Source organism: Rhea americana, unplaced genomic scaffold (assembly GCF_003343005.1).
Source record: "Rhea americana isolate MKP2758 unplaced genomic scaffold, rheAme1 scaffold_168, whole genome shotgun sequence".
Taxonomy (NCBI): Eukaryota; Metazoa; Chordata; class Aves; order Rheiformes; family Rheidae; genus Rhea; species Rhea americana.
Genome location: NW_028185794.1, coordinates 1,619,858 through 1,645,133, shown reverse-complemented (window position 1 = coordinate 1,645,133; position 25,276 = coordinate 1,619,858). Strand labels below are relative to the sequence as shown.

Genomic DNA, 25,276 nt, shown 5'->3' with positions numbered 1-25,276 from the left:
CATCTTAAGATACCGTTTACCTAAGGACCCATCTTTAAGAATCGGTACCTTCTTTATGGGGTACAAAAGTTATCTGAGCTGTAGTTTGTGGGCATGAAGGGTTTTTTGATTTTTTTTTTTTTTGTTTGGGGTTTTTCTTTAATTGTAGTTCATAAAAGGAGAGGTTTGGAAAAGCTTTTCTTAAATCTCCAGTCATAATCACTAAAGTCATAATGACCAAGTATGCCATTTTCTCTTGTAAAGTGGCCCAGGACACAGTAAGTGTGCATATGTAAGCACACACAGTGCAAACAGCAGTTCATCAACAGGAACATATTCACGCTCTGGTGCTTCAGGCTTTTGTGCCTCATTAAACCTTGCTTTCTTTCATAATWAGCCTCCATGCTGAACTTTGGTGCGCTGTCGCCATCTTCACCGCACTCAGTTACGTACAACCCACAGCTGGGTTTCTCATGTCTCAGCCCCACATTCAGATTCTCTCCTGTTGGGTAACTCAAACGCACACAACYGGAAAGCAGCACGGCAGAAAAAAAGACCTGGAGCAGCTCTCAATATAGGCTGATCCAAGACCCATCAAACCTTCATTCAGCCATCAGCAACAGCAATTTCTCCGCATCTTACCTTGGAATTGCGCACCTCCAGGGTCAGATTCTGTGGTGGAGCGCTGGGGACTAGAACATTAAAGGAATTACAACTCAAAAATTTCCACATACTATATCAAATACTACATTTCCACATACAGCTACTCYCTGATATCATTCCACTGTGAAAGCACAAATCATTCTGGTTCAAGATACAGTATAAAGTAAATACAAAAATCTACCATGAGTACTTTACAACATACAGTGGCTGTTCAGCTTAGGAGGTTCACCTATTTTCATCACAAAGAATGAATTTKTGTTTTATTCAGATCCTTACATACCACAGGTACCTAAATAAAAAAAGCCTGATACTAAGCATCACATTTCCCATTAAATCTAGCAAGAGAGATCATGTTCAGTACTTTTCAAAATCAAGACTTTCATTTAGATGYTTGATTCTGGGAATCCACATTTAAAATTCTAGCCACGGTTTTTATACCATGACAGTTCCTGCTCTTAAACCTCTCCCATCTGTTAATTCTGTAGTTAGCTGTAGCAGCTTGCAGGCCATGATGGTTGAAGTCCATTAGACAGAAAGGCCACGTAAGAGAATCYGAGACCCAGGAACCCCTTGTTGCAGCACTCCCATGGTGAAAAGACTCGGCAAATGTTATGCAGCCACCCAATCGGGAGGACCACGACACAAGACCGTACAGTCAAGACAGTAAGGCAAATGGCCTTCATCAGGGTGCAATACAGAGATTACACTTCTAACTGTGATAAATGATTACTACCTAAAGATCAAGAAGAGCATAGGAAGAGAAGCAGTCCTTGGCAATGAGCAGCACATAAGCCCTACTTCAACATGTTATTATCTGAAAAGCTGTTCTGCAACAAACCACCATAACGTACATAGATTAAGAGCACAAACCTACACAAAAACAAGGAAGCTTGTTAAAAAGAAGCTAAAGGTAGCAACTAAGAACAAAATCCTTGTAGGAGGCATGGAGATTGTTTAGAGACATCACAATTAAGAAAACACAGGATGGAGACTCATCCAACAAGATCTGAGAAATTGTAGAAGCAGAACAGCATAGTTAAGCAGCAGGGTCATAAGACTGTTAGAAGCAACATGATGTCCTTCTGAAAGCTAAAGGCCTGTCACACGTAGAGAATAAATTCCTACCGGTTAAATGTAGAAATGTAACTCAGGCCAAAAAGAATTTAGGGAACAACTTGTAGATAACATCCAAACTAATAATAAATTCTTCTTCAACAAATAAGGAGCAGGAAGTCCATCAGAGACTATGCAGTTAGCAGATGATCAGGGTAAGTCAGAAGGAAAAAAAAAAGATACGGACATCCAAACTAACTTCTTTGCATTTGAACTGACTGGAAGGAAGAGAAGAGGCTTCCATGACATCCCTTACAAGGGATTTACATGAGCTCTCAAACTGAGGTGTCAACAGAAGGGATTATGGAAGAGTCTAACATAATGGAGGCACAACGGCACTTTGCTGGGATTAGATGCTACTCACCCAAGAGTTCTATGGGCATTTGGGAATGAAACAGCTGCAGGACTAAGGGCAGGTTATAACCTCTCGCTTAGAGGTATCTTGATACCCAAGGACTGGGAGAAGGTAAACTTGATGCCAATTTTTAAAAGGAGTTCTGTGGGAAAAAACACTGGAAACTTCAGGTAGTGAGCCGCACATCTATACTGGACAAATAAACTGAAGCCATAATAAAGCAAGGAATTTATAGATATATGGAGAAATATGACATATTTGCCAAGAGACAATGTCACTTTTTTAAAGGAAGGTCCTCAAGGACCTCCCTCTGGAGCAGTTCACCCAAGATCCTAAGCAACCAACGGATAGGAAGTTGTCATCTGAATAAATTACTGTTAAAAGAAAGGAAAAAGAGGACAGGAGCCTATGTGGTGGAAGATCACTGGCGGAGTTTCACAGTGGTATTACTGAGACCTTTATTTAACACAGAAGTGATGAAAAGCGGATGATTGGTGCACTGCTGGATAGTATAGACAAGATCTGACAGGAAAGAACTGCAGAAAGACCTCAGGAGATTTAGTGTTTGGAGGTTAAGGTGGCAGATGAAACTCCAAGTAAAGTTACATAGATGGAAAAAATGGTCCTAACTCCACACACCAAACGATGCTTCTGAACAGAGGATTACCACTGAGGAGCAAGACCACTCTACCCCAAAAATGTCATCTCGGAGATTACAGTAAGCCAAAAAAGCCTGTCAAATTCTAAGAATTACAGACTTACATCTTTAATGCAATTTTGCTACTCTCTACCTCTATTTTTAAAAGCATCTGGTTACATCTGCTTTTGGCTGCTCATGGAGACAGGATTCCAGGCTAGGCTGATTTTTGGTCTGACCGTTCTTATCTACATTTCAAATTTTATATTAAAAATAGAAGTTCATGTAAACTCTGGTCATTCCACAATCGTTCATATATCCGTATTTGTTCACATTACTCTTTTATTTGGCTTACAGAAAATGCTGTTACCACTCCCTGCTTTCAGTATTATATACAATTGATTTAATAGTATCTCTGCTGGAGTCCAAGCTAAAATACACTTCTTCCCGAACAACTACATTCAAGTAAAGTAACAGTACTCCAAAGACAAAAGTCTGCTCATACATAAAAATATGATAGAAGCTAAGAAATAATTTGGAGCTGTTGGGTTGAACATTTTGTTTCTGCCCATTCTTAATACTTTTTAGAGACAATAACCCATGAAATACACTACTGATGTTGAAATTAAGGACGTTGTTATTTCATTATTAGCACAACAGATACTTTTGCAGGTATGGTAATTCTCCTGCACTCAATTCAGAAAGCCTCAAGGGGCACATTCGGCATGCACAGGCATAGGCAGCAACCACATTATCGATGAAACAGGGCAACACTCAACAAAAAACTTAAGAATCCACTGAAAAGAAATAACCATACGGGTTTTTTCCTACAAAAAAACTGAAGAAAAGCAGCTTACCGTCTGACAGCGTGCGTACAACAACGTCTTGGGTAGAGACTCCAGGACCGTGTTTATTGTAAGCGACCACTCGGAAACTATACTCTGTGTATTTCTTTAATCCATTAATGGTATAGGAGAGGCCTCCTACATCAACATCCTGTTCATAAACAAATAGATATTATGTAAGTCAAGATCTGAATCAGGTCTACAACTATTATAAATGTTTCAGAGTCTCAGGACAGTAACATTCAACATCAGAAGCAGGACTGAGACCATTCTGTAGCATGTACAGTTAAACACAGTTTAACTGTGTTTTTAAACACAGGATTTTTAAAGAGACTAACGCTGGGTTTGCAAAATGGAAGTTCCACCTATGTGATTTAACTCATAACATGGACACAGGGTCTGTAAATGAAAAGGGATCTTGCAAAGTTGCCTATTAGCTAAAATTGATACTATATTTTGAATAGTGGGATGCAGAACTCAAAAAAGTAATTCTGAGGAACACAACTCATCCCCGTTTCAAAAAGTGATGTCAAAATTGTTCAAAATGCTAAGAAAATATACTTGAGAGAAGCAAAAAAGCCTCCCTCAGCTTTTTTTCATAAAAGCTGGAATAATATGCACGCGCAATTGCATGCAAAATGAAGAGCCTGACATTAATTATCTCAAAGTTACAATTATTTCTCAGGGGGCAACTGGGCTTTTAATTTTCATTATTTCTGTATTTTAGGCTACAGCTCATCAGAAAAATGAATGCTTGGCAAGGCCTTTCCAAAAATTTAAAGTAAAAACACTATCAAGGAAGAAATGCTGTCAATGGCATTGCACGCCACACGGAAAGGGCTAACTTCTGTACCTGCTCGTTGTCCTGGCCCTTCTCCATGTAATAGAGCTTGTAGTTCTGGATCTCCCCGTTGCCAGACAGCGGCGTTTCCCACGTGACAGTAACCGAAGTGGGCGAGCTGGCGTACGCTCGAATATTGGGTGCTGGACCAGGAAGCTGAACTGAAATGCAAGCACAGAACTACGCTGGTCACCAAACGTAACTGTGACATTTTGCGTTGCTGAAGAGCTTGGAGGCAACGTCCCAGGCAACCAGCAAGGGCGGGACAGGCTCGCGCTGCAGCTTTTTGCATGGGTAGGATAGGGGGGCAGCTCCCCGAGCCGGACTTTTGTTTTGTCCTCAGTGATCTTAGCAGAACGTCAACAATTCATTTTAAGTTTTTCTTTTCCTCTTTTTTTTTTCCCCCCATCGACAGGGATTTAAAGTGTTCCTTCTATAACAGAAAGTTTAGAGGATTTTGCAAGGAAAGTCCTATCAGGAGTCCTAAGGGCGAGACACTACCGCCACAGTCGACGCTCGAGCATCGTACACGGGCAATGTGCAAAGAGCGTTACCTCACCAAGGCACACTTGAGCTTAAGCCTGGGTTTTTTTTTGATTTTATAAACTCTATTTCTTAAACAATGACTAAATAACCTTTACTGTTTTAAAATTTGCATTACTTCCCTTGGCTTTAACTTTAAATTAACGCATTTTAATCTGAAAATATTAAAGCCATTTGAGTTGCAATACAAACACAAATAGAAATATTAATATTGCAAAGCATCTTTTAAAAGATTCATGTACTTTATTTCCAGAATAAATCACGCAAGCTTACCAACATGGTAACCTGGAAAACCATTTTGAAACTTTACTAGTAAGGTCTGCAAGTGTGTTGCTACTGCTGGAGAGCATCAACTTATTCTGGAAAAAAGGTCAGCAATGGGGGAGGGGGGAGAAAAAAAGAAAATCTCTCACAAAGTCAGGACCACTAGAGAGATTTACAGCTTACCCTCGGGCTGAGTTGCCACCTTCAAGGGCACGGAGCTCTCGCCGGGACCATGTTTATTTTGAGCCACAACTCTAAAGACATAAACTGTTTCCGGCATCAGGTTCTGGATCGTCACTTGCGTCTCTCCAGGACGACTTGTGTTTTCGACACGTTCCCTTTAGGAAACCAAAGGTTGGGGCATGGAAACAATCATGGATTAGTAAGAGGATCGGGGCGGGGGGGGGATAGAACAGCAGCTGATACTGGAACGAATCTAAGGTGTATCCTCTTTGAATACATCTCATGTGTTAATGATGAGCTTGATTGTGTCCCGCCAATTATACACTAATAATAATCTGCCAAAATCTGCCGCAAGGCCTGGCCTGGCGCGGGCTCAGGGGGTGCCAAGGGCGGCAGTTCGGCCTGGCCCTATATATATATATATATTTGTATAAAATAAATATATATGTGCTATGTTATATCCTGAATTAAAAATGTCTACAAAAAWTTCTCCTCATCTTTATAAAGTATTTTCTGTAAGAAAGAGACACAGCAAAGAAGTAGCACACTCTCTACAGAACGCAACAGGGGCACAGGGAAAAATATAAAATATTTTCCAGCACTAACTTTTCCGGCTATAGCAAGTGCAACGTGTTTGGTTGCAAACGCTCTTAGAGCTGGCTAGTTTCCTTTAAGCCTCATCTTAGCGATAATGACTGGTTTTGGTAAACCCAGAATAAGTGCCAGCTGATTCACAGCTGAGGAATAACATTCATCTCTCATTGCCATGCAAAACATTTTGCACTTTATACCTCAAGTGCATACACATTCACTGATTTTATCTACAAAGAAGTCAGCAATCCAAGGTTGTTATTTAAAATTACAAATAAAACCCCACGTTATTTTAATGGACAGACAACATTCATCTAACTCCACACAGAGATGYCTAAGCGCTGCAGTTTGCAGTAATAACTGGGAGCTGTGCCTTCCCTCCCGACAGCGTGTTATAGAAATGCTGCGATTAATCTAAGTGCCACATGAATCTCCCGTTTATGCTCTTCCTTGGGGAGCCTTGAGCACCGCTGCCGAGCTCCGATGGGTTCAGGTAGGCGTAGTAGGTAGCGCACCGGATGCTCGATACGAGCAGCTCCACCACCCGACACGGCATTACGGCTATTCTACCTCATTCCAGCTTAATTCCCCATTAGAAAGCTCCGTAAACTAGYGCTAAAGTTTAAAATAGCTATCAAGTACTTAAGGGAAAAAAGCTATAGGGATGGGCAGTTTGAAAAAACTTTGGGAGATCTTCATTCTTTACCTCTAAGAAAGAGATAAATAAAGACAAATATCTAAAAAAGATCTCGTAAAGATCTCCATCTTTACTGCTAATAAAGGTAAACCTCTACAAAGTTTTCCACCTCAGCTTTTGTCCCTTTTAAAAATCAGCTGGGTTTGGGAAGGCAGGAGATGTTAGCATCACTTCCAATATGTTCAAGATTTGAACTTCCTTGAGCTTTACCTTCAAACATCCTCTCAAATTTGACTACAAGATCTGACCTTCCAGGTAGAAGGGAATACTCAGCTCAGTTTTAACTACTGTTCTCCTATCACGCGCAATGCATTTTACTCATGGCTTAATTGCACCAAAATTCATCCCTTGATGAACTGACACGGGCCATCAGGTCATATCTAATTTATAGGATGAACCAAAKAGCATCCATACTTGTCTTCACTGGGAAGGTGGAGGATGCTAATACAGATAGACAGCCAAGTCCTTCGAATTACTTGCTCTCAACTAATTTTTTTCTTTTTTTAAGTTTTAATATTCTCATTCTCTAAATCCACACTTAATGTCAGGATTTAGCAGTATTTTCATACCTATATGCGAAATGTATGATACTGCCACCTTTATCGGGCATATCAAAAAACTTACAAAAAGACAGAGTAGCAGCAGAGGTTAGAAAATAATCAGTATGTGCTAATAAAAGGCTTCTGGATCCTACTTTGAACCCTGATCCAGAAAACCACTGAGGCAAAGATCTCCCTGAAGTCAATGAAACCACTTGCATACGTATAAGCAACCGCTTAGGAACCTTGCTGTGTAAATTCTCTGCAGACCACGTTAACTGAACCCTGGAGGACTGCTTTGCAAGGACTGGAATCAGCGCTGTCAGCAGGTGGTCCTGTCATTTTTTTCCCAAGGTATCCACCAGCAGCTATGGGATGCCTCTTTCCCTTCATTCTGCACCACGCTTCTGACAACAGGAACACTAGCCAGGCTTCCTCAGTCTCGTATGTGGCGGAAGGGGATGAACTTTCCCCCCTGCAAAAGCAAGACCCCGTTGAGGGAGGGGCATGAAGCCACCTCCAGCAAATCACTTCCGGAAGACTCAGCTGGTAGAGCAGCTGCAACCAGAAATCTGGAGGAGGAAAGGCAGGCGGTAAGAATGGCCAGCAGGACACTTCCATTTTTCCTGTCTCACTTAAAATACCTCCAGTAGGAATGAACACTACCAAAGCAAGGAAGCAGAACACCACTTGTGAGGCATAAAAAACATTTACCACTTGCCTCCGTTAGTTGTCATGCATGAACCTGGACAAGATGTCCATCCACAGAATAGAAAAAAAGCTATGGAAATTCACCATGAATAGTATGTGTTTTATATTCTTTTCGTATACCTTTCTTAACTTTGAGTTTCACGCTCTAGTCACTAAGTAGACAGATGTTTTCCTGGTGAGTAATAAATCTGATAATCAAACTAATTTGTAATTTATTAAGTACTGTTTAAAATGATTGTTAGCTCCAACACCTCCAACCAAAGATTTTCATTTTACCACAAAAATTTGAAACTTCAATTCTGAGCGGCCGATCCTATCAGTAAGAAAAAATGGGTAGATTGCATTAAACCGTTGGGATAGCGCGTCAAAATTCATAAACGCTTCCCATTTGTGTAGTTCCTATTTGCAATGACTGCTGGAGGAGAATCAGCATTTACTCACCCCTGCCACATGGTTTTCTCTGCAATCAAACCACGTTTAAGTGGTTTGAAGGCATGAAGTGACTGCTCTATCTCAAATAGCACGTGTATTATCTGGTGGCRGTATCCTACAGTACATGGCACGTATAGCAGTGTCAGTATTCCTGAAGAAGTGTTACAGTCTATGAACGCTTTTAGTTTCTAAGCAGTCTGCTAAAAGCAGGTAGCAACTGTTTGCAGTCAATCAAAAATATGCACAGTGTCCGCAAGAATGCTTTAAGATCAAACTATTTAAGCCCACTCTTATAAAATATTTTCTGTGAATCATATAGATATAAGATGAACATAAGTGAATGAAGTGATTAAATTAAGTGATTAAAAATTATTTCCTCCGATCATTTCCAAGAAGGGGGTGGCAGGAGGGAAGGGATCACACTCGCCCCCCCATCCCCGCAGCCCTCACCATTTAGGGGTTTAAAGGCTAAAGCTTTCGAGTCCTAAGCAAAGCTAGCACCAAGAGGAGCCACGAGCGAGAACAACCCATTGTACACAGATAGATCTTTACCTGTTTATACCTTCCTTGGTGTAGAAGATTGAATAGGTGAGGTTGTCTCCTTGAGGGTCTGATGCGGGTGTCCGCCACGTCAGTCTGATGAAGCGAGTGGAGACGAGGGTGGCCACAACATCCCGTGGGGCTGAAGGCAGTGGTCCAGTTGTTGCTGGTGCTAGATGGTCATTAGTGGCACTGGTCAGTGAAGTGGGAGGTAATGTTGGGATGGCAACATCTTGTCATGTGCAAACATTGGGGAATATGAAGGGCAAACACCACCACGGTTTAAAAAAAGAAAACAGGGAAAAAAAACAAAAGAAATAAACAAAACCACGATGGGAAACAAAACAAAATGAACACACAAAAAAGGCCATTAAACTGAAGGCTGACATGCGGGCCAAGGTAACTACTGAAAACTAATGGGAAATACTAAAGGACACGTCACTGTAGAGCAAGCAGACCAAATCTCCACTGTAATGGAAGTGGCAAGGGAAAGGGAAGGGTGAAAACTGAGGATAAAATATGACCTCCTAAGAGGACATACCAGTGGCAAACAATATTTTCACTTCTTTGTAAACCAGATGTGATACCAAACATTTGCGAATAAAAACTTGCGTTATTTTTTTCAAAACCACATCCAGACCTAATTTTCTACTTTATCTCATTAACATGTAAGATTAATTTATACTATTCTCAATCATAAAAAAGATAGATGGAGTATATAAAATTCATTAAAGCAATGCAAACTTATCCAGGTTGTGCAATCGAAAACTGAAGTCACTTTACATAATAGCTGCTTTCTGAACTGGTTGGGGTCTATTGCTACCAATGGGTAAGTCGTGCTGACAGACTTCATACGCCTGAGGAAAGAGAGGCTCTTTCCTAATTTCTACTGAAGTCAGTATTTTCTTTTCATTAGTGTTCTTCCTCCCTCTCATAACACACATCACAACTTCTTAAAAAGATACTAACAAGCATAAAAAAACTCTTGCTTCATGCTACAAGACAATTTTATAGGCTTTTTTTTTGTGGTGGTAAGTCACATATGTCTTTCTGTGTTACTCTTTCAAAGCTAGGCTAAATCTCTAGGATTATTGCATGAGAAGGCTGGCAAGCTAAGAGCAAAAGCTGTGACATACAAATAGTCGTTCTGCAAATCCTATTAAAGCAATCTCTCCGACCCTCCAGTAAATCTAACAGTAATATTCTGAGCAGCRGGGCCCCAGTTACCACAGAGTATTACAGGAAGCACAATTGGTAACGCTTACAGTTCAGGTTACTCTGAATTTTTCAGATGAAGCAGATGCGTAATCGTTTATCAAGCTTAAATCATATGATGACATTTTCCATGCTGGAGTCTATGCTGCAAAATACATTTATTTGCTCATTAATTATGGGAACTAACTGAAGTGGCTCAGATACTCTCCAAAAAKAAGTCCGGGACGAGCAGTTTTTGTTGCGAGCTGCAGCACCTCCACCTACAGTACGGCTGGAATATATGAACTTGTGCCATGATAGACAAGSAGGAAACTGCACACAAAAACAGTGATCGAAACAGAAGTTATCTGAACAACGAAACCCAGGGACTACCTTCAGGCAGATATCTGAGAACATCTCTACTGCATTCAGAAGCCTRTCATTAAGAATAGCTTGACTTTAAATTCTAGAAAACATTTTCAGTCAAAGAATCATCCACGTGTAGGTCTTGATCTGGCAGAACTCTCATTTTCCATTTCTTAGGCAACTGCTGACAATGGTGAAAGAATAAAACATTTGCTTTAATCAGACTTGCACAATATAATAAAGTTATGTGGCCAGGACTACGAAACAATTCATTGTTTCATACRAAACAATACTCTATGCAAGACCACAAAGAAAAGCATGTATTTCTTGGGAGCAGCAATGACCAAAAACAGGTCGAACTCCCTCTTCTCTGCTACGTGGGGCACYGGTGAGGTCCTCCACGAATTCTTCCCTTCCTACTTGTCAGCGTGCCTGGATCCTTCCATCACTCTTCCAATCTCTCCCCATACTCCCATCCAAGGTTTCATCTCTGCTCTCAGATACTGCCTATAGTGTCAGCTGGGAAAATTTCACTCCACGGACAAGTACCAGCCTAAATACAACCAGCAATTTAGTTATCTTTCAATTAAATATTCCTCCTTGCTTTAATACTAAAACCAAAACTTTTCACTTGGATAGTGAAAATGCAGATCACGGAACRACAGGTAGTCAAGAATGCCTTCCCTCTTAACGAACGCATCCACGCAGATCATAGCCACAGATCACCATCAAGTGTTCTCCAAAATCCCCTCACCCCGATCAGTGCACTGCACTATTAACTTCACATTCACTGCAAAATCTGTACTATTCTTATGTCCCTTTAATTAGATTTCTTAAACAAACGGGCCAGATTTCAGCTCTTGTTCCAAATGCAAAGAAGGCCCTATAGCCCAAGGACATCTTTGTTATCAAAAACACTACCCAGCACCAGATGTCTCATTTCAGCCCTTGCTCACAGCTGCAGTTCAATATACCAAGGGCCAAAAGCAGCATCTTGGGAGCAGAGAAGGTGTTGGCTAAAGCTATCACCACCYACAGTTACCACTGCAGCCTTACTCCAACCTACAGTATCACCATTTCTCAGAGCCATGAATGCCGAAGTGTGCTGTGGGCAAATCTTTGGACACCAGTGCTGGATTACCTAGGAGGGATACTTCCCTGGATCTGCTATTCCTGTATATGAAAAGTTTGCCCAGGCAGCTGACAGTCGATGGCAATCTTAGTTGACGTGACCACCAGATTGCAGAATTTAAGATCCGGAGGAAAGTGCGGAAAACAATGGCATAATAAAGACACTGGATTACAGGAGAACAAACTTCAGCTTGTTCACAGGACACACAGGCTCCCGTCACAGGATGGCTGGCTCCCTGTGAGCAAAGGGACCTAGGAGAGATGGTTGGTCTTCAAGGACGGGCTTTTCAAAGCACAAGAACAGTCCATTCCAATGGGCAAGAAAACAAGCAGGCAGGGCAAGAAGCCAGCTTGGCTGAACAGGGAACACATGGTCAAGCTCAAACACACAAGTGTRAGAGAGGCAAAAATAGCAACAGTAGCTTACCCGAAAGAAACAGAGAAGCAGCATCCAGGCCTGCGGAGAGGGGAAGAGGAGAGTCAAAGCTTGACCGCATTTGGAATTGAGGAGCGATATGAAGGACAGTAAGAAAGGCTTCCACAGGCACAATGGCAGCAAAAGGAAGACCAACATAAATGCTGACTTGTGGCTGCACGGTGATGAAGGACACATAAAGTGCTAAGGAACTCAGTGCCTTGTCACTGCATTYGCTCTCAAGATCTGCTCTTAGGCCTCCCTGGCCTCTGCACCTACTAAGCGTGGAGATCACAGCAGGGGAGGACTGAGTTACAGACAAATTAAGCAAATATTATATACACAAACCTACGGGGCTGGGTGAGGAGCAYCTGATGGTACTGAGGAAGCTGGCTGATGTCATTGCAAGACCTCCCTTTATCAGCTTCTGACATTCATGGTTTTTAAGGGAGGCTCYTGAGGACTGCAATACGGCAAACGTCACAGCCCTCTTCAAAACCACAAGGGCAGGATCCGGGGAGCTAAACGCTGGTCAGCCTCGCCTCCTTCTCTGAGAGCGCTACGGAGCAAACCCTTCTGGAAGCCATGCCCAGGGACAGGAGGGAGAAGGAGCTGATGGGGAAAACGCAGCATGGCTTTACCTAGGGCAAATTGTGCCTGAGCAGCTCTGCAGGCACCTCGGACGAAGGGAGTGGCCCTGCGGTCCAGAGGAGAGGAGTGGAGGTTGCCTCCTTTGCCTTTAGCACAGCCTTCAACACAGTCCCCGTAGTATCCCTGCAGCTAAACTGGGAACATACAGACTGCACAGCGTGCGCAAAGCCAGCTGGCCCATCAGGTGTCTGGCGTGGCGGTGAACGGGTGAAGATTCACCAGCAGCCAGCTACGAGCGGTGTTACTCAGGTCTTGGTACTGGGACTGATGGGACTTCAGGTCTTCATCAGTGACCCGGRTGACGGGATAAAGCGTGCCCTCAGCAAGTCTGGAGATGAAACCAAACTGGGAGAAGCAGCTGATACACTGGAAGATAGAGCAGCTGCTCAGCCCAATGCAGACAAACGTGAAGTCCTGCATCAGGGCCAGGGCAGCTAACCAACATTAATCTCGTTGCTCGTAAATGATAATTAGAGGGACAATTCAATAAGTGCATACTTAACTTGAGTACATACATGGTTCCAATTACATCAGCCAGGCTTCTCCTGTATTTATATTTGAGCCAGTATTAATTGCTCCCCTGGACTGGAGCCTTAATCATTGCACTTTTCTTTATTCCCTTCACACAGTTTCGCCACGGAGGATCACAGCACAGCACTCTGCAAAACGCTTCCTCGGAGCTTGCAGTTTTCAGCATCCTTCCGAGGGTGCCTGCTAAATCGACTTCCATTTCATTTCAAATTGCAGATTTTCAGTTCTCTTTAAATTTCATTTGACTATTTTCTGCTTGCAGAGAGCTTTAATTTCCTATTCTTGTGTTAGGTGATTACATTAATTATTTAAACCTGTGAAACAGCTTGAGGAGCAATCTGTGTGGAAGCTGCAACAGTCTCGCGTTGTTTAGCTACATCAGCCAAATGCCTTCGGAAGCAGCATCCTGCGAACCGTTCTGGCGACCTCCGTAACTGATTGCTTCACGCAATGTTTAAACCTACCTAACATGTTAAGTGCCTCCTTTTTCTGAAAAGAAACTTAAGACACCTCAAAAATACCCAGTACAACAGACAGTTGCTGCTTCACTTCYTTGACAAAGAAAGGTCCTTACAACCACTTCAGTTGTTTGTTTTATCTCTAGAAAGATTACAGGAAATTAATATGTAATATATAAATTCAGAAAGAACAAAATTTCACATAAATTTATTAGATCACCCTTCACTACAGCAGTTGTCTAGGATACCTATTCCAACTCAAAATGCAAAGCACGTATCTTAAGCTCACCTTGTATTAATATTTTGGTTTCACTTATGTGTCTTGGTGGTATTCTCAGGTGAYCTCTTTGAAACGATATGCTCTTGATGCAAAAGATGCATCTTAACCAATCTTTAAAAATCACCATGTTTAGTTAAAGTGTAATACAAACATTTTTTCAAAAAAAAAAGAAACAAAATGACATTTCTCTAAGAAAATATATTAGCCTAATGAATTTTTAAAATTCATCTGCTTAATCTAAAACACATCCCACATACTCATATATTTGTCTTCCTACATAATGAAAAAGATCCATCTTTTACTTAAGTGATCCGCATCCAGCACTTGAAGAACCTGCAGGCATCAAGATGAAGAGTCTGGGAGAGCTGCCAAGATTCCCCAGATTACCCGAAACTCAGTTACAGCCTCGTGCAAGATGAGAGAGCAGAAATATTTCTTCTGACAGCATTGTAGGTAGATTGGTCAAACACAACAAAAACTATCAGGGCACCAAAAATAAACGATGAACCACAAAAAAACACAAAGGACTTGTAAATTGTGCAAGTAAGGTAAGCAAAAACAGCCAAGAAGACTCACCCATGGCAAGCTGCAATTAAATACCAGCTTGGTGGTAATTGGTACTGCTGATAGCTGTGGAACGTATTTAGAAGACTAGGTTATTTCTTTTCTTTTCTTTTTTTCTTTTTCCCTCATTCTTCCTCAAAACGCCTCGAGTGCCGTTACGGACTGATTTGTACACAGCCATCTCAGCAGTGCAGAGCCATGTCAATGAGTAATTACACTAAAATTAGCTTTAATGCCAATAAGGGAGCAGCTTTATTACTTAAAGCTTTTAAGCGTGATGTAACAAGTAAAGCACAAAACAAGATTTTTCCTTCTAATATACATTTTCTTGCATTATATAAAGCATCTATACTTCAGAATATTCCTTACAGCGCTATTCCTTGAGAGCTTTGCATTACTCTCAGGTTTTTAAAAAATAGAAATAGGTATATTCAGCAAGTGACATGTTAGGAACATGGAAAAAGAATGATGTTGTTACATGCCAAATATAATATATACAACAGATTTATCTTTTCAGCTACTGCTGATCTATCACCTTCTCTAAGCTTGTATTTTTGTAAGGGATGAAGGAAAAGCCGTTGCTCAATTTAGTGTCACACAAAGGCGGTACAGTCTAGATACAGCACACCATCTTAAACAGCATTTGAAAGAAATCTTTCAGCAAAACAGCTGACATGGAATAAATCACTCTCCTTTAAACAGTGGCTCCACTACAGTTAGGGGTTGAGAGGGGGAGACTGAGGTTAAATAACTAAATGTCGCTAAGAGGGTAAATTAAAACCGTTGCAATACGATTTGAATTCTGGACCAACAGCCAAGGAAAGCAGGTTGGTTTATCTTTCTGCATCTAACCAATAGGAAAAAGTTAAATTCCTAGCAAAGTATTTCAAACAGCCTCTTTCTCCTTAGCACAACAAATTTTCTAATGCTTATGTTGTAACCCGGGCAACAAAATAATGTCTGGATTATACGACCAAGCAAACGCAGATAACACTTAACCCCTGAAACGTGCCATCACTGCAGGCACCGAAAATCCACCAAGGGGATGAGATGGACAGAGAAACGAGAAAGTATGATTCTACCCCCTTTCCACTGAAGATTGCTTTTCACTTGCCATACGCATACGGGATTTCAGCACGTGGCGTTGTTAACTGTCGGACCCGGCCGAGTCTCTTCTGCCAAGCCGGGCTTTGGCACGCGTTCCTAGGGTTTCTTTCGGGCAACTATTACCTGTTTCAACAATTTCATCAAAATGAAGACGCATACTCACAAGGAGTTAGACTGAAACCAAGCTCCTGCTTGCCAGTGACCTACAGAGCTTGAACGCTCATCTTCAACAGCGGAAGCACAATATAAAACATTAGGCTGTTAAAGTCGAAGAGGTAAAAGCTATGGGGGGCCACTGAAGTTTGAGGCACTCATATGGTACCATCTTTCACGTGGGCAGGCAGAAGACCCTCCCTGCTATTAGTGCAGTTCACTGAGCGGACGTCTGTGATGCTCTTCCGTCATCAATGTTTCAGGATACTGATGTGATCTTTAAAACAACTCTGTCAAACATACCACACCTGAAAACTAGCAATTGAAATGCTTTATTTGTTAGCTAACTATTAGAAATATTTTCCATGTTGTCCAGCCCCTCCATTTCATATTTCCTTTTTCCTCCTTTTTTCCTCCCGTGGCATATTCACAGCTTCCTCCTGCTTTGGGCAATAACATTCCAATTATAACATCGGACATACTACACAAAGGAAAAACAGAATAGGAGTGTTATCTGCTCTCAGGTTTGCCACTGTTATCTGAATGACCTGGGATGAGTCCAATTCCCCATGCCCCAGCTAGCTCCTGGGTATATGTATATATGCTGCTACTACAACCTACTTCATGAAAGTAGTATTGAAACTTAAGAAATTTTAAGATACATGAAGACTTTAAGAGCTACTTTATGGTCACGTTTGGAAAACTGTTGGCCATATTCAAKTGACCCGAAGTCGTGTTTCTGTGCCTGTCAAAGGAGAGCACATAGCGTTTCTGAGGCACGACGGAGGATACACCGGTGGAGGGTGGTACAGTGCCAGGAGGGCAGAAGTGGAGAGCAAAACAGTCGGTGCTGAGAACCCAGCACATTATACGGACTCAGAAGATTTCACTTTGGTCTAGCTCTTACCTCAAACCCTGAGATGGGACTGGAGCACATCTTCCAGCTTAGCTCCACTGCCCAGGAAGCTAGATCCCAGCCTACTCCGAGACGAGCGTTAGAACGGGATGTTGAGGAAACTTGTTTCAGGAGTGCTCTCCTGAACCAAGTGAAAACCTCCCCAAAGAGGTCCCTCAGAGGACCGAGATAACGTGGCAAGCGGAGAGCAAGACAGACCAAGCCAACAGCAAACCGTTCTGGGGACAATTGTGGAATTGGGAGCATCTGAAAGTGGTCAGTATATAGCATTAGAGAAGAAAATAAAATCCTCTCTATAAAGATTTCAGAATAGATTTGATATCTTTTAAATGCAAATACATCCTGGCTTCATCAACAAAAACATTCTACAGAAAATAAGTACAGCAAACTATTATTTCACTCAAAAATCTGGTGGAAAAATTTGACCTAAGACATTCAAATCTCTAAATGCTTCAAAAACTTCAGCTGTATACGTCAAGGAAAAAAAAATCTCACAGATACCAATATGTTTCATTTTAATTGGGTGTATTCAGAGAACAGGGTTTACATGATGAATAATATTTTTTCATTTAGATTGCCATTTAACTGATTATTAAAAGGTAATCAAGAATTTGAAACATTTCTCCTGCTTTTATCTAATGCACTGTTTTCCTAAATTTGTGCTTCAGTATATGATATCATTTCTCTCCCTCTGCTTAAGGAGCAGAAGGACTTAACTTTCATCAAAATCAAGAGGCTGGGATACTTCAGAGACTCCTATGCAAAAAACAGTATTTTTTTAATTTTATGGGTTGCCTCATGGTGTTCAAAAAGTATGACACTAACTGGTTGCAAAGTAATCAGTACAAAATAATAAAATCAGTAAGTGCACGGCACACAGCTATCTTTTAAAACGGCTTTTTCTCCTCCCTTTCCCCCAGTCTTTTCCTTGTAACAAACCGTTGTCCCTCTTCAGATGCTTAATTTGTAAATTTATGACCGAAAGGGTATCTTCTTGTTTTTCCTAACAGTCCTCTGCATGTTACCATTATCAAGGGAAAACATGGTAGCTGGGATGGTTAAGTTATAACGTCCTTACAGGACAAATGACCGCGACACTGAAGTTGATACACCGGTATCAACAGTCTCAATGGATCAGTCATAACAACTGAATTACTTCCTTCCCCTGGAAAAAACTAATTAAAATAAACATATCACACTTCTACTCTTCTACTAAGAGTTGCTTTCATACAAAACAGAGAAAGGGAATAAGCTGGCATGGAAAAAAAGAATGCACCGAGCTAATTCCTGCTTGTATATAACGACTGTCCATTTTCTGATGCTCCTCGATTTCTTAATGCCAGCCAACAGCACCTCTGTTCACCTGGCGCGACACACATCTACGACTGGTTGACAGGACAGTAAGATCCCAGTACAATTTAACATTTCAGAGGAAATGCAAAATTAAACCAGCAGTTGTATACAAAATTGCATGTCATGAGGTAATCTATACTGCAGAACATTTTGTGCGTGATTCTGCTGCAGAAGGAAATCTGGAAGGGAGAGGAAGCACATTCGAATTTTAAGAGGAACATGTACAAGAAAGCACAACTGTGGCCACCTGGATATAAAGCCTACTAACCTTGAAATTGTTTCTAAAATAAAAGCTGCACAAACTGCAAATCATTGGGAAATGCAGAGCCCATCTGCCAAGGAACAGGCCCTAAGAAGGGGCCTCACGCCTGCACGACTACGTAACAGTGGCATGTTATATATCAGGGCTCAAAAAAAAAAACATACAGAGTTTTAAGGTTTTACATTTTGCAGCTTTTTATACATTATTTGTTATGGTTAATTGAAAATTGTTCAATTGTAGATAAGACATTTTGCACTGAAAAGGACAGAAGAACAGCAGAAGATGAAGGCAGCGGTCCCTCGATTCAGGCTTTGACTGCACTAGTTTTTCCTTGGCATGGCTTTTTGCTGGTAACCTGTTTTTCAGACATGGCAACAGGATCGGAAGATCTTTCTGTTTTACCGCTTCCCTTGGCCGCGGAAAGACCCAGCTGGCCAGGTATTTTCAACCGTAGGCACTTTTTCTTTCTATGCACTTKCACAATGATCTTACTAAAGACAATGCTTTTAATTTCTGTAGCATTTTCACTACGTCTCACTGTGACAGGCTGTTCAATACACAATTACTGAGGGAAAAACACTAGTTGAAGTTTCAGGAAAAGTGGAAATTTATCTAAGAGCTCACATCTGCTGAAGGGGAGAGATTGGGAGAGAACAGGTTCAAGGGAGGCAGCAGCAACACATGCTCCACAGCAAGAACTTGCCTTCTGGGCTGTAAAGAGCCATYAGATTTTCTCAGCGGCACGTGAAGTTGTTGCCTGATGCAAAAAACAGTTTAAGTGAGGTGCCCAAGGCAACGTTAACTGCTGTGGGTGCAGCACGCCCCACTCCCACCGGGGTAGGTAGGCCGGTAGTCTTTTGATCCTACAGTAAGGCATTTCAAGGAACAACACCTGGAGATGATTAKTTGCTTCTTCTTAGTACCATAAAACCTTCTGCTGGCTAACTGCCGGGGCAGACAAGGAAGGGAAGAGCATGGGAAAACATGTGCATGGGGGAAAGCAAGATCAGGTGCACCACGCCACCAATGTGCTCCTCAAGGTGGACACGGTTAGCAGAGCTCGGCAAGCCTCACCACCTTCGGTCACCTCCAAGGATGAAGAAGACCAAGAGGAGGACCCTGACACAACTCTCTGAATCAACTTCATCTCGAGTACTTAGACAAACACAATCCTCCACCCAGAGAAGCAGCAGAAGACCCTAAAAACCAAAAATCCACCCTCATTACCTTCAAAAATGAAATGAAGACACTTACAAATAYATCTTTATATTGACTTCCTTTTGCCTAGAGCAGATAATAATTAAAAAAAAAAAAAAAGCAGCATTTTTCCTATAGTTGCCTTAAGCTAATTTACTTTACCACTGGGAATGTGAATGGTTATTTACTCTTTATCCARTGCATCCTTGCAAAAAATATATGAAAGTAAACTCATGCAACTGATTGTGATTTTTAAGCACTGATTTGGTTCTATATTCTAGTGTAAAATGGACACTGAATAAACAGTGAACATAAACATACTGACAAACATGTTTTCCGATAACGAGCCTATTTTTTAAAGGAAGTCATAAAATCCATTCTGATAAAGAGCACTCCTCCCATATCCATTTCATTATAAAGTGCTTTGGTGTAGAGGAAACAATTTGATTTTTTCCTGTCATATAAAACAGCCATTAAAGAGGCGTGACAGCCCTTACTGACGCACTCGGCACAGCGGTGAGTCCGCGGAGGAAGGCAGCCTCTCCTCCAGCCCTAACACAAATCCTGCCGCTGAGATCAGACACCACCGTTTCAGGAGAGGATGCAGGGGGGAAAGAAAAACAACAAAAAAAACGAAAAAGCACCCAACGCATTTYGATCATGAGACTTGGACTACAAAAAGAGAAGGAAAAAAAGCCAAATATATCCCTACCTATCCCCCAAGGAGTTTAATACTAAATACTTCTAACCAGACTTTGTTATTGGGAGAAAATTCAAACTATAACTACACAGGGCAAAAAGGGAGGAAAAAAGCATCTTAAAATTCCACAATGATTATTTCTTTAAAATGATGCAGGGTTTTGCAAGAACCACTCCTTGAGGAAAAGAGGCAAAAACAGTGAACAAAACACACGGGCAGAGCCTTAGGCCATACAGACACATTAAAAAAAAAAAAAGCACAAAAAAACCTGTACAGGTTGTCTTCTTAATGCAAACAYTCATAAATTGAATTCTTAAGTGGAATCAAAATCTTTCCAGAACAGTGGAGTCTGAGAAAACATATCTCAATTCTAACACCGTATCTCATAATAGGAAAATAATGATTTTATATCAAGAGCAGAYGTGCCACATTTAAGCAAAGCTGCTTTACGGAACAGCTATGAGTAAGAACACCGCGTGTTTTTGGAAACGGATGGTTTTTACAGTATGTGGATCCATTTACGCATTTGAAGCGTTAGGTAAGATGGTTCCCTCCGCCGGAGGTTTCTCCGGGACTCGTCTGGCCAGTGTCTCTTCGGTCAGCGCAAGCAGATCACCTCCCCGTGCCTCCGTTTCCGTTCTCGCTTTTGGTGGTGCTTTGCGGAGTTTTCCGGTTGCCCCTTACTGCCGGCAGAGCCAACATCACGGGCCGCAGTTGCTGTCAATTCTGCAAATATTGCTAATAAATAACGTCCGTTGCCACGGGCCGGGTTTAGGGCTGAAATTGTTGCAGAAGAGAACCAGCAGAGCGGTACCACGACTGAGCCACCACAGTTAAGCCGTCACTGACTATTTACGGGCGCATTTTCAAAGGAACACTGGAGGACAACTGCTCCTCTGCTCTCTTCCTCAAAAACAGCATAAACAGAAATMACTGAACCCAATTTCGAGGTACTATTAACTAAGATTTTTTATTTTCCGTTTTTAAAGAGCAGGACTATATTCTTTTGCGCCTTCTCATTTCTAAATCTGGCAGAAATGGTAAATTCCAACAGCATCTAAGACGCTTACCTTGCRTATACGACTCGCTCGCCAGCACGGCGGCTGGGGAATGAGGCGCACGCAGCGCCGTGCGCAAGACCTCGAGGCCGCTYTCTAGATGAAGCAGAGTCAAACCCACAGCGAACGCGGGCAACGCTTTAAACGGGGCTTACCCTGGTCACCGAGCGCTCCAAAAGCAGCGAGCACCCAGCCTAGAAAGCGGTGACTTGTGAAACGGCAATAAAAGAAAGAACGAGGTAGGAGATTTACTCTAATCCGAAGGCAAAATACCCACTGCTGAGACACGGCAGCTCTACGTGACTTGACTAAGACGACCCAGGCAGGACTTTGCTCTTTCTCCTCGTTTTCCTTTAGCACCTTCGGGACTCGCGTGCTCAAAGGAAGAGCAGGCAGAACCCGCTTGGCTTTCAAACCCTTTGGCTCCACAAGCATTTGCTTTCCCCTGTTTTTTTTTTTTGGGGGGGGGATAGGTTGACAACCATCATCTCAAGAAAATAGCACACAAMGCTATTTTTAAGACAGTGCCAACAGTGACAATTTTCAGTTCGTGTCAATACTGAGATTAGGCAAACTGAAGGCAYAGTATTAAAAATGGAAATTGGATTTATTTGTTAGTGCACTGATTTTCATGTGACATAAAACCTACAGACATGTTGAGGATGCCTTGTCAACACTGCCGGAGAAACACTTAAAAACAGGAGCGTAACAGCTTTAGATTCAGTTGTTTAAATCCCATTACATATGCAACCAAACTGTAAATCAATCCYTTCCTTTTTCTTTTTCTCCAAATGGCATTCAGCTGTCTCTGATATTACTGTATAATTTAGCAACTCTGAAATATAAGGAATCAATTAAGACCATATCCACACGTCTATTCCCCTCTGGTGCGAGACAGAACAAATCTGATATTTTCCCTTGCGCCATGAGGCTAGGATCAATTACAAATTAAGGCTACTTCTGTCAATATTCACATCCCTGCTTGTGAATAATATTGGCAAAGGAAATGCTGCCAGCAGTCATGTTAGATATCAAGCTAAAACTGACCCTGTTGTTATACTCTTCATCTTAAAAAAAGAGAAAGAACAACAACAACAACAACAAAGACACAGTGAATGTGCCRTATACCTATGGGAGATGTTTTTTACCATGCTTATTTTTATTTTCAGCTGGTAACTACAAACTATATATAGGAAGAGACACACTCACCAGTTCTGTTAGCTTTCCTGGCTGCAAAAAGCCCGTCAGTTATTACACTTGGAAGCTTAACCGGGCTTTCAAGATAAAACTGGAAGAATGATATAAAGCAGGCGCTCGGCGCGTGCGACCCTCTTTGACGGTCCTCCCTGCCTGGCCAGTGATGCATACGTGCCCGACCGCAGACACGTTCCGCTCGTTCAAGGACTGAAAACTAATACGCACAATCAAAGCATCCTATAAATTCTGTTATGCCTTCCTGAAACTCACTGCACGTGAACAACCATTAATCTGTTGCTCATTTAATCTGAATTCGAGCAATTTACTTAAAGGAGAGCCAACTTTAAGCACGAATAGCCTACTGAATGCAAGATATGAAAGCTATTTGGGATCACGATTTCATGAAGCTAAAATTTAGGATGTCTGAGATAGTTTAATTTCATTTAATCAGTTAGACTTCCCAACATGACTCTACCTGACCTAAATCAGGGAAGAAATAAATCTCAAACCAGAACTAAATCAAAGAAATTCATGAATCAAACCAGCTTTCTTGCAATTTTAAACATACACGCAGTCACTGAGAAGTATAATACTGTCTTTCACARAGCAAGACTGAGTAATGTAAATTAAAATCAAAATTAAAATGAAAAAAAGTCCTTCAGCATTACAGCAGAGAACATACTGCTATGTTTATAGAAAAGTAGCAACAAAGTGTATACAACCAGCAACAAAATCCTTCCCAGAGTTTGGCTTCGGTTCTAGAAAACACTGTTTTAAGTCAGTTTGAGATTTCAGACGCTGTTTATGTTCCTAAAACACAACTTTCAAAATGAGACATACAAGCTGTTCATCTATAACTCTGATGAAGTCATTTGGATATTTTAAGACAGTGATTGAGAAGGCAAGTTTGGAAAAGCTTTCACCTACTCACAACACAGGCACGGGCATTATTTTTAAGAACGTCCTTACGCAATCAGCACTGAGGTCGCATTTGTTAGTCATCGCTTTTAGTGTTTTCACAAAACCRCAGTGTCTATAACACCCTAGAACTCTTGCATTTAAAAAGAAAATGGGTATTTATGGATGTGACCATCTTCATACACGTGAATATGTTGCGTACATAGAGAAACAGAGAGCCGAGGTAGAAGCCCAACGGTGTAGGAGGAAATGACTGGGATTTCCAAACGCAGTAACTGTCCCTTCGTATCCACAGTTTTCAGTGGCATACATAGAAGATACTTAACTTGAAATATCCCAGGCCCAAACCTGTGATATTATTTTCTAAATCTGCAAATCAATTTTTTGCCATAAACTACAACAAATTGCTGTAGGTATGTTCAGCTAAATTCGCAGCACACRTGTTTAAATACAGCAACTGGCTGTTTAAACAAAGCCTTAAATCAGCTGAGCAAAAAATACGCAAGCACACGCTGATATACGTGATGGAGAAAAGCGGACAACGATTTCTGGGTGGGAGAGGAAATCCCCCTGCTGTTGCTGTCTCTGAAGAGCCCCATCATTGGGGATTTTCCATTTTCGGCTCTTTCCCCATAAGGGACCAGATGGGAACTCTCAAGTCGCGTCCGGATTTTGATCCCAGCAGCGGCACGCGCGCTTTGCACCGAGCAGCTGCCGCCTGCTCCCCTGAGGCCCGCGATCCATTTCTTTGGAATACTTCTGCCTTGTAGCAGAAACCGCGAATTCAGGGCTACGAGGGTTTTTACAGCCTTACTCTTCAGCTTCTATCTACAGATCATTTCTTCTCTGGTGGACACGGTGAAGGCTTCTRAAAGCCACACCTGCAAACCGCAGGGACCTTTTCTGATTTTCCTTGCTTTACAATACAAAAAATTTCATGAGGCAGAACATGCAGACCCTTCTGTGTGTGTGAAGTAGAACAGTCTTCAGCAGGTACACCCAACATGGTCCTCCTCTCCGATTCAACCCTGTTTTTCCTCTTGCTCTGACATTTCAGCCACAGTACGCTACATATTTTTCAAGCACCTTTGTAGTCTCTGACGACTCCACAGAATTGCACAGAATGAGAAAATATTAACTGCATTACCCTGACAACACCACTAAATCTGTTATTGATTCACAGCATGCGATTGTAGATAAAATACTTCAAAAAATTACCTCTCCGAGATGTGAGAGGCTGAGCAGAAATCACATTTGATGTGTGTACAATCATCCAAAATTGTTCCTGAGTTAACACGCGAGTTGTCTGCCCTTGGCTTGAACCAGACGAAGGTGGTAGAGCACAAATTTATGAAATGGGACATTTTACATAAGAAAATATCCAAAAGTGCATACCGAGCTTTTCAAATCAGAGCACAAGCCAAGTCTTCTTTCACTAGAGGTCAAGATTTGTCAGATAGAAATAATATTTTCCTTCTGTAAGAAAGTAAGAGAACTTACAGACTGGAAAAAGCAGAATATTTCCTATACCTTGACTTTAAAACACTGACTTTTGACATTGCTTCACATGACATTTTCATAAGCAAGAGGAGTTCCAGAGGAGGCTACTACAAAAGCAGACGCTTAACTGCCTGGAGCGGCTATCTATGCCTCCTTGTCCAGAAGAAAGGCAATGTGAACCAGGATGTTCAGCACTGTATGCTGATTTTATTCAATACATTTTTTAACTGCCTGGATGAGGGAGTAGAGAAATGCTTGTAATCTTTCTAAGAACGCCAAGCCGGGAGGGCTGCGAGTGCACTGAAAGACAGGGTCGGAATTTCAAAGCATGTTGTCAAAGCGGAGAAACAGCCTGGAAAAAGCAAACTGTGATGCACAACAGGGACAAATGC

At 41.6% G+C, this 25,276-nt stretch overlaps 1 protein-coding gene across 6 annotated transcripts in view; it reads right to left on the bottom strand.

Moving 5' to 3' along the window:
• NEO1 (neogenin 1) overlaps window positions 1-25,276 on the bottom strand; it is a 131,707-nt gene that overhangs the window by 37,778 nt on the left and 68,653 nt on the right. For 5 of the 6 annotated variants that reach the window (XM_085300739.1, XM_085300745.1, XM_085300740.1 and 2 more), the window contains exons 7-11: window positions 8,946-9,165; window positions 5,424-5,578; window positions 4,446-4,594; window positions 3,605-3,743; window positions 622-671 (exon numbers count right to left, since the gene is read on the bottom strand). In XM_085300739.1, coding sequence (XP_085156865.1) covers window positions 622-671; window positions 3,605-3,743; window positions 4,446-4,594; window positions 5,424-5,578; window positions 8,946-9,165 — 713 coding nt within the window. The remainder of the gene's footprint in view (window positions 1-621; window positions 672-3,604; window positions 3,744-4,445; window positions 4,595-5,423; window positions 5,579-8,945; window positions 9,166-25,276) is intronic. The other variant, XM_085300742.1, reaches the window with a different exon arrangement.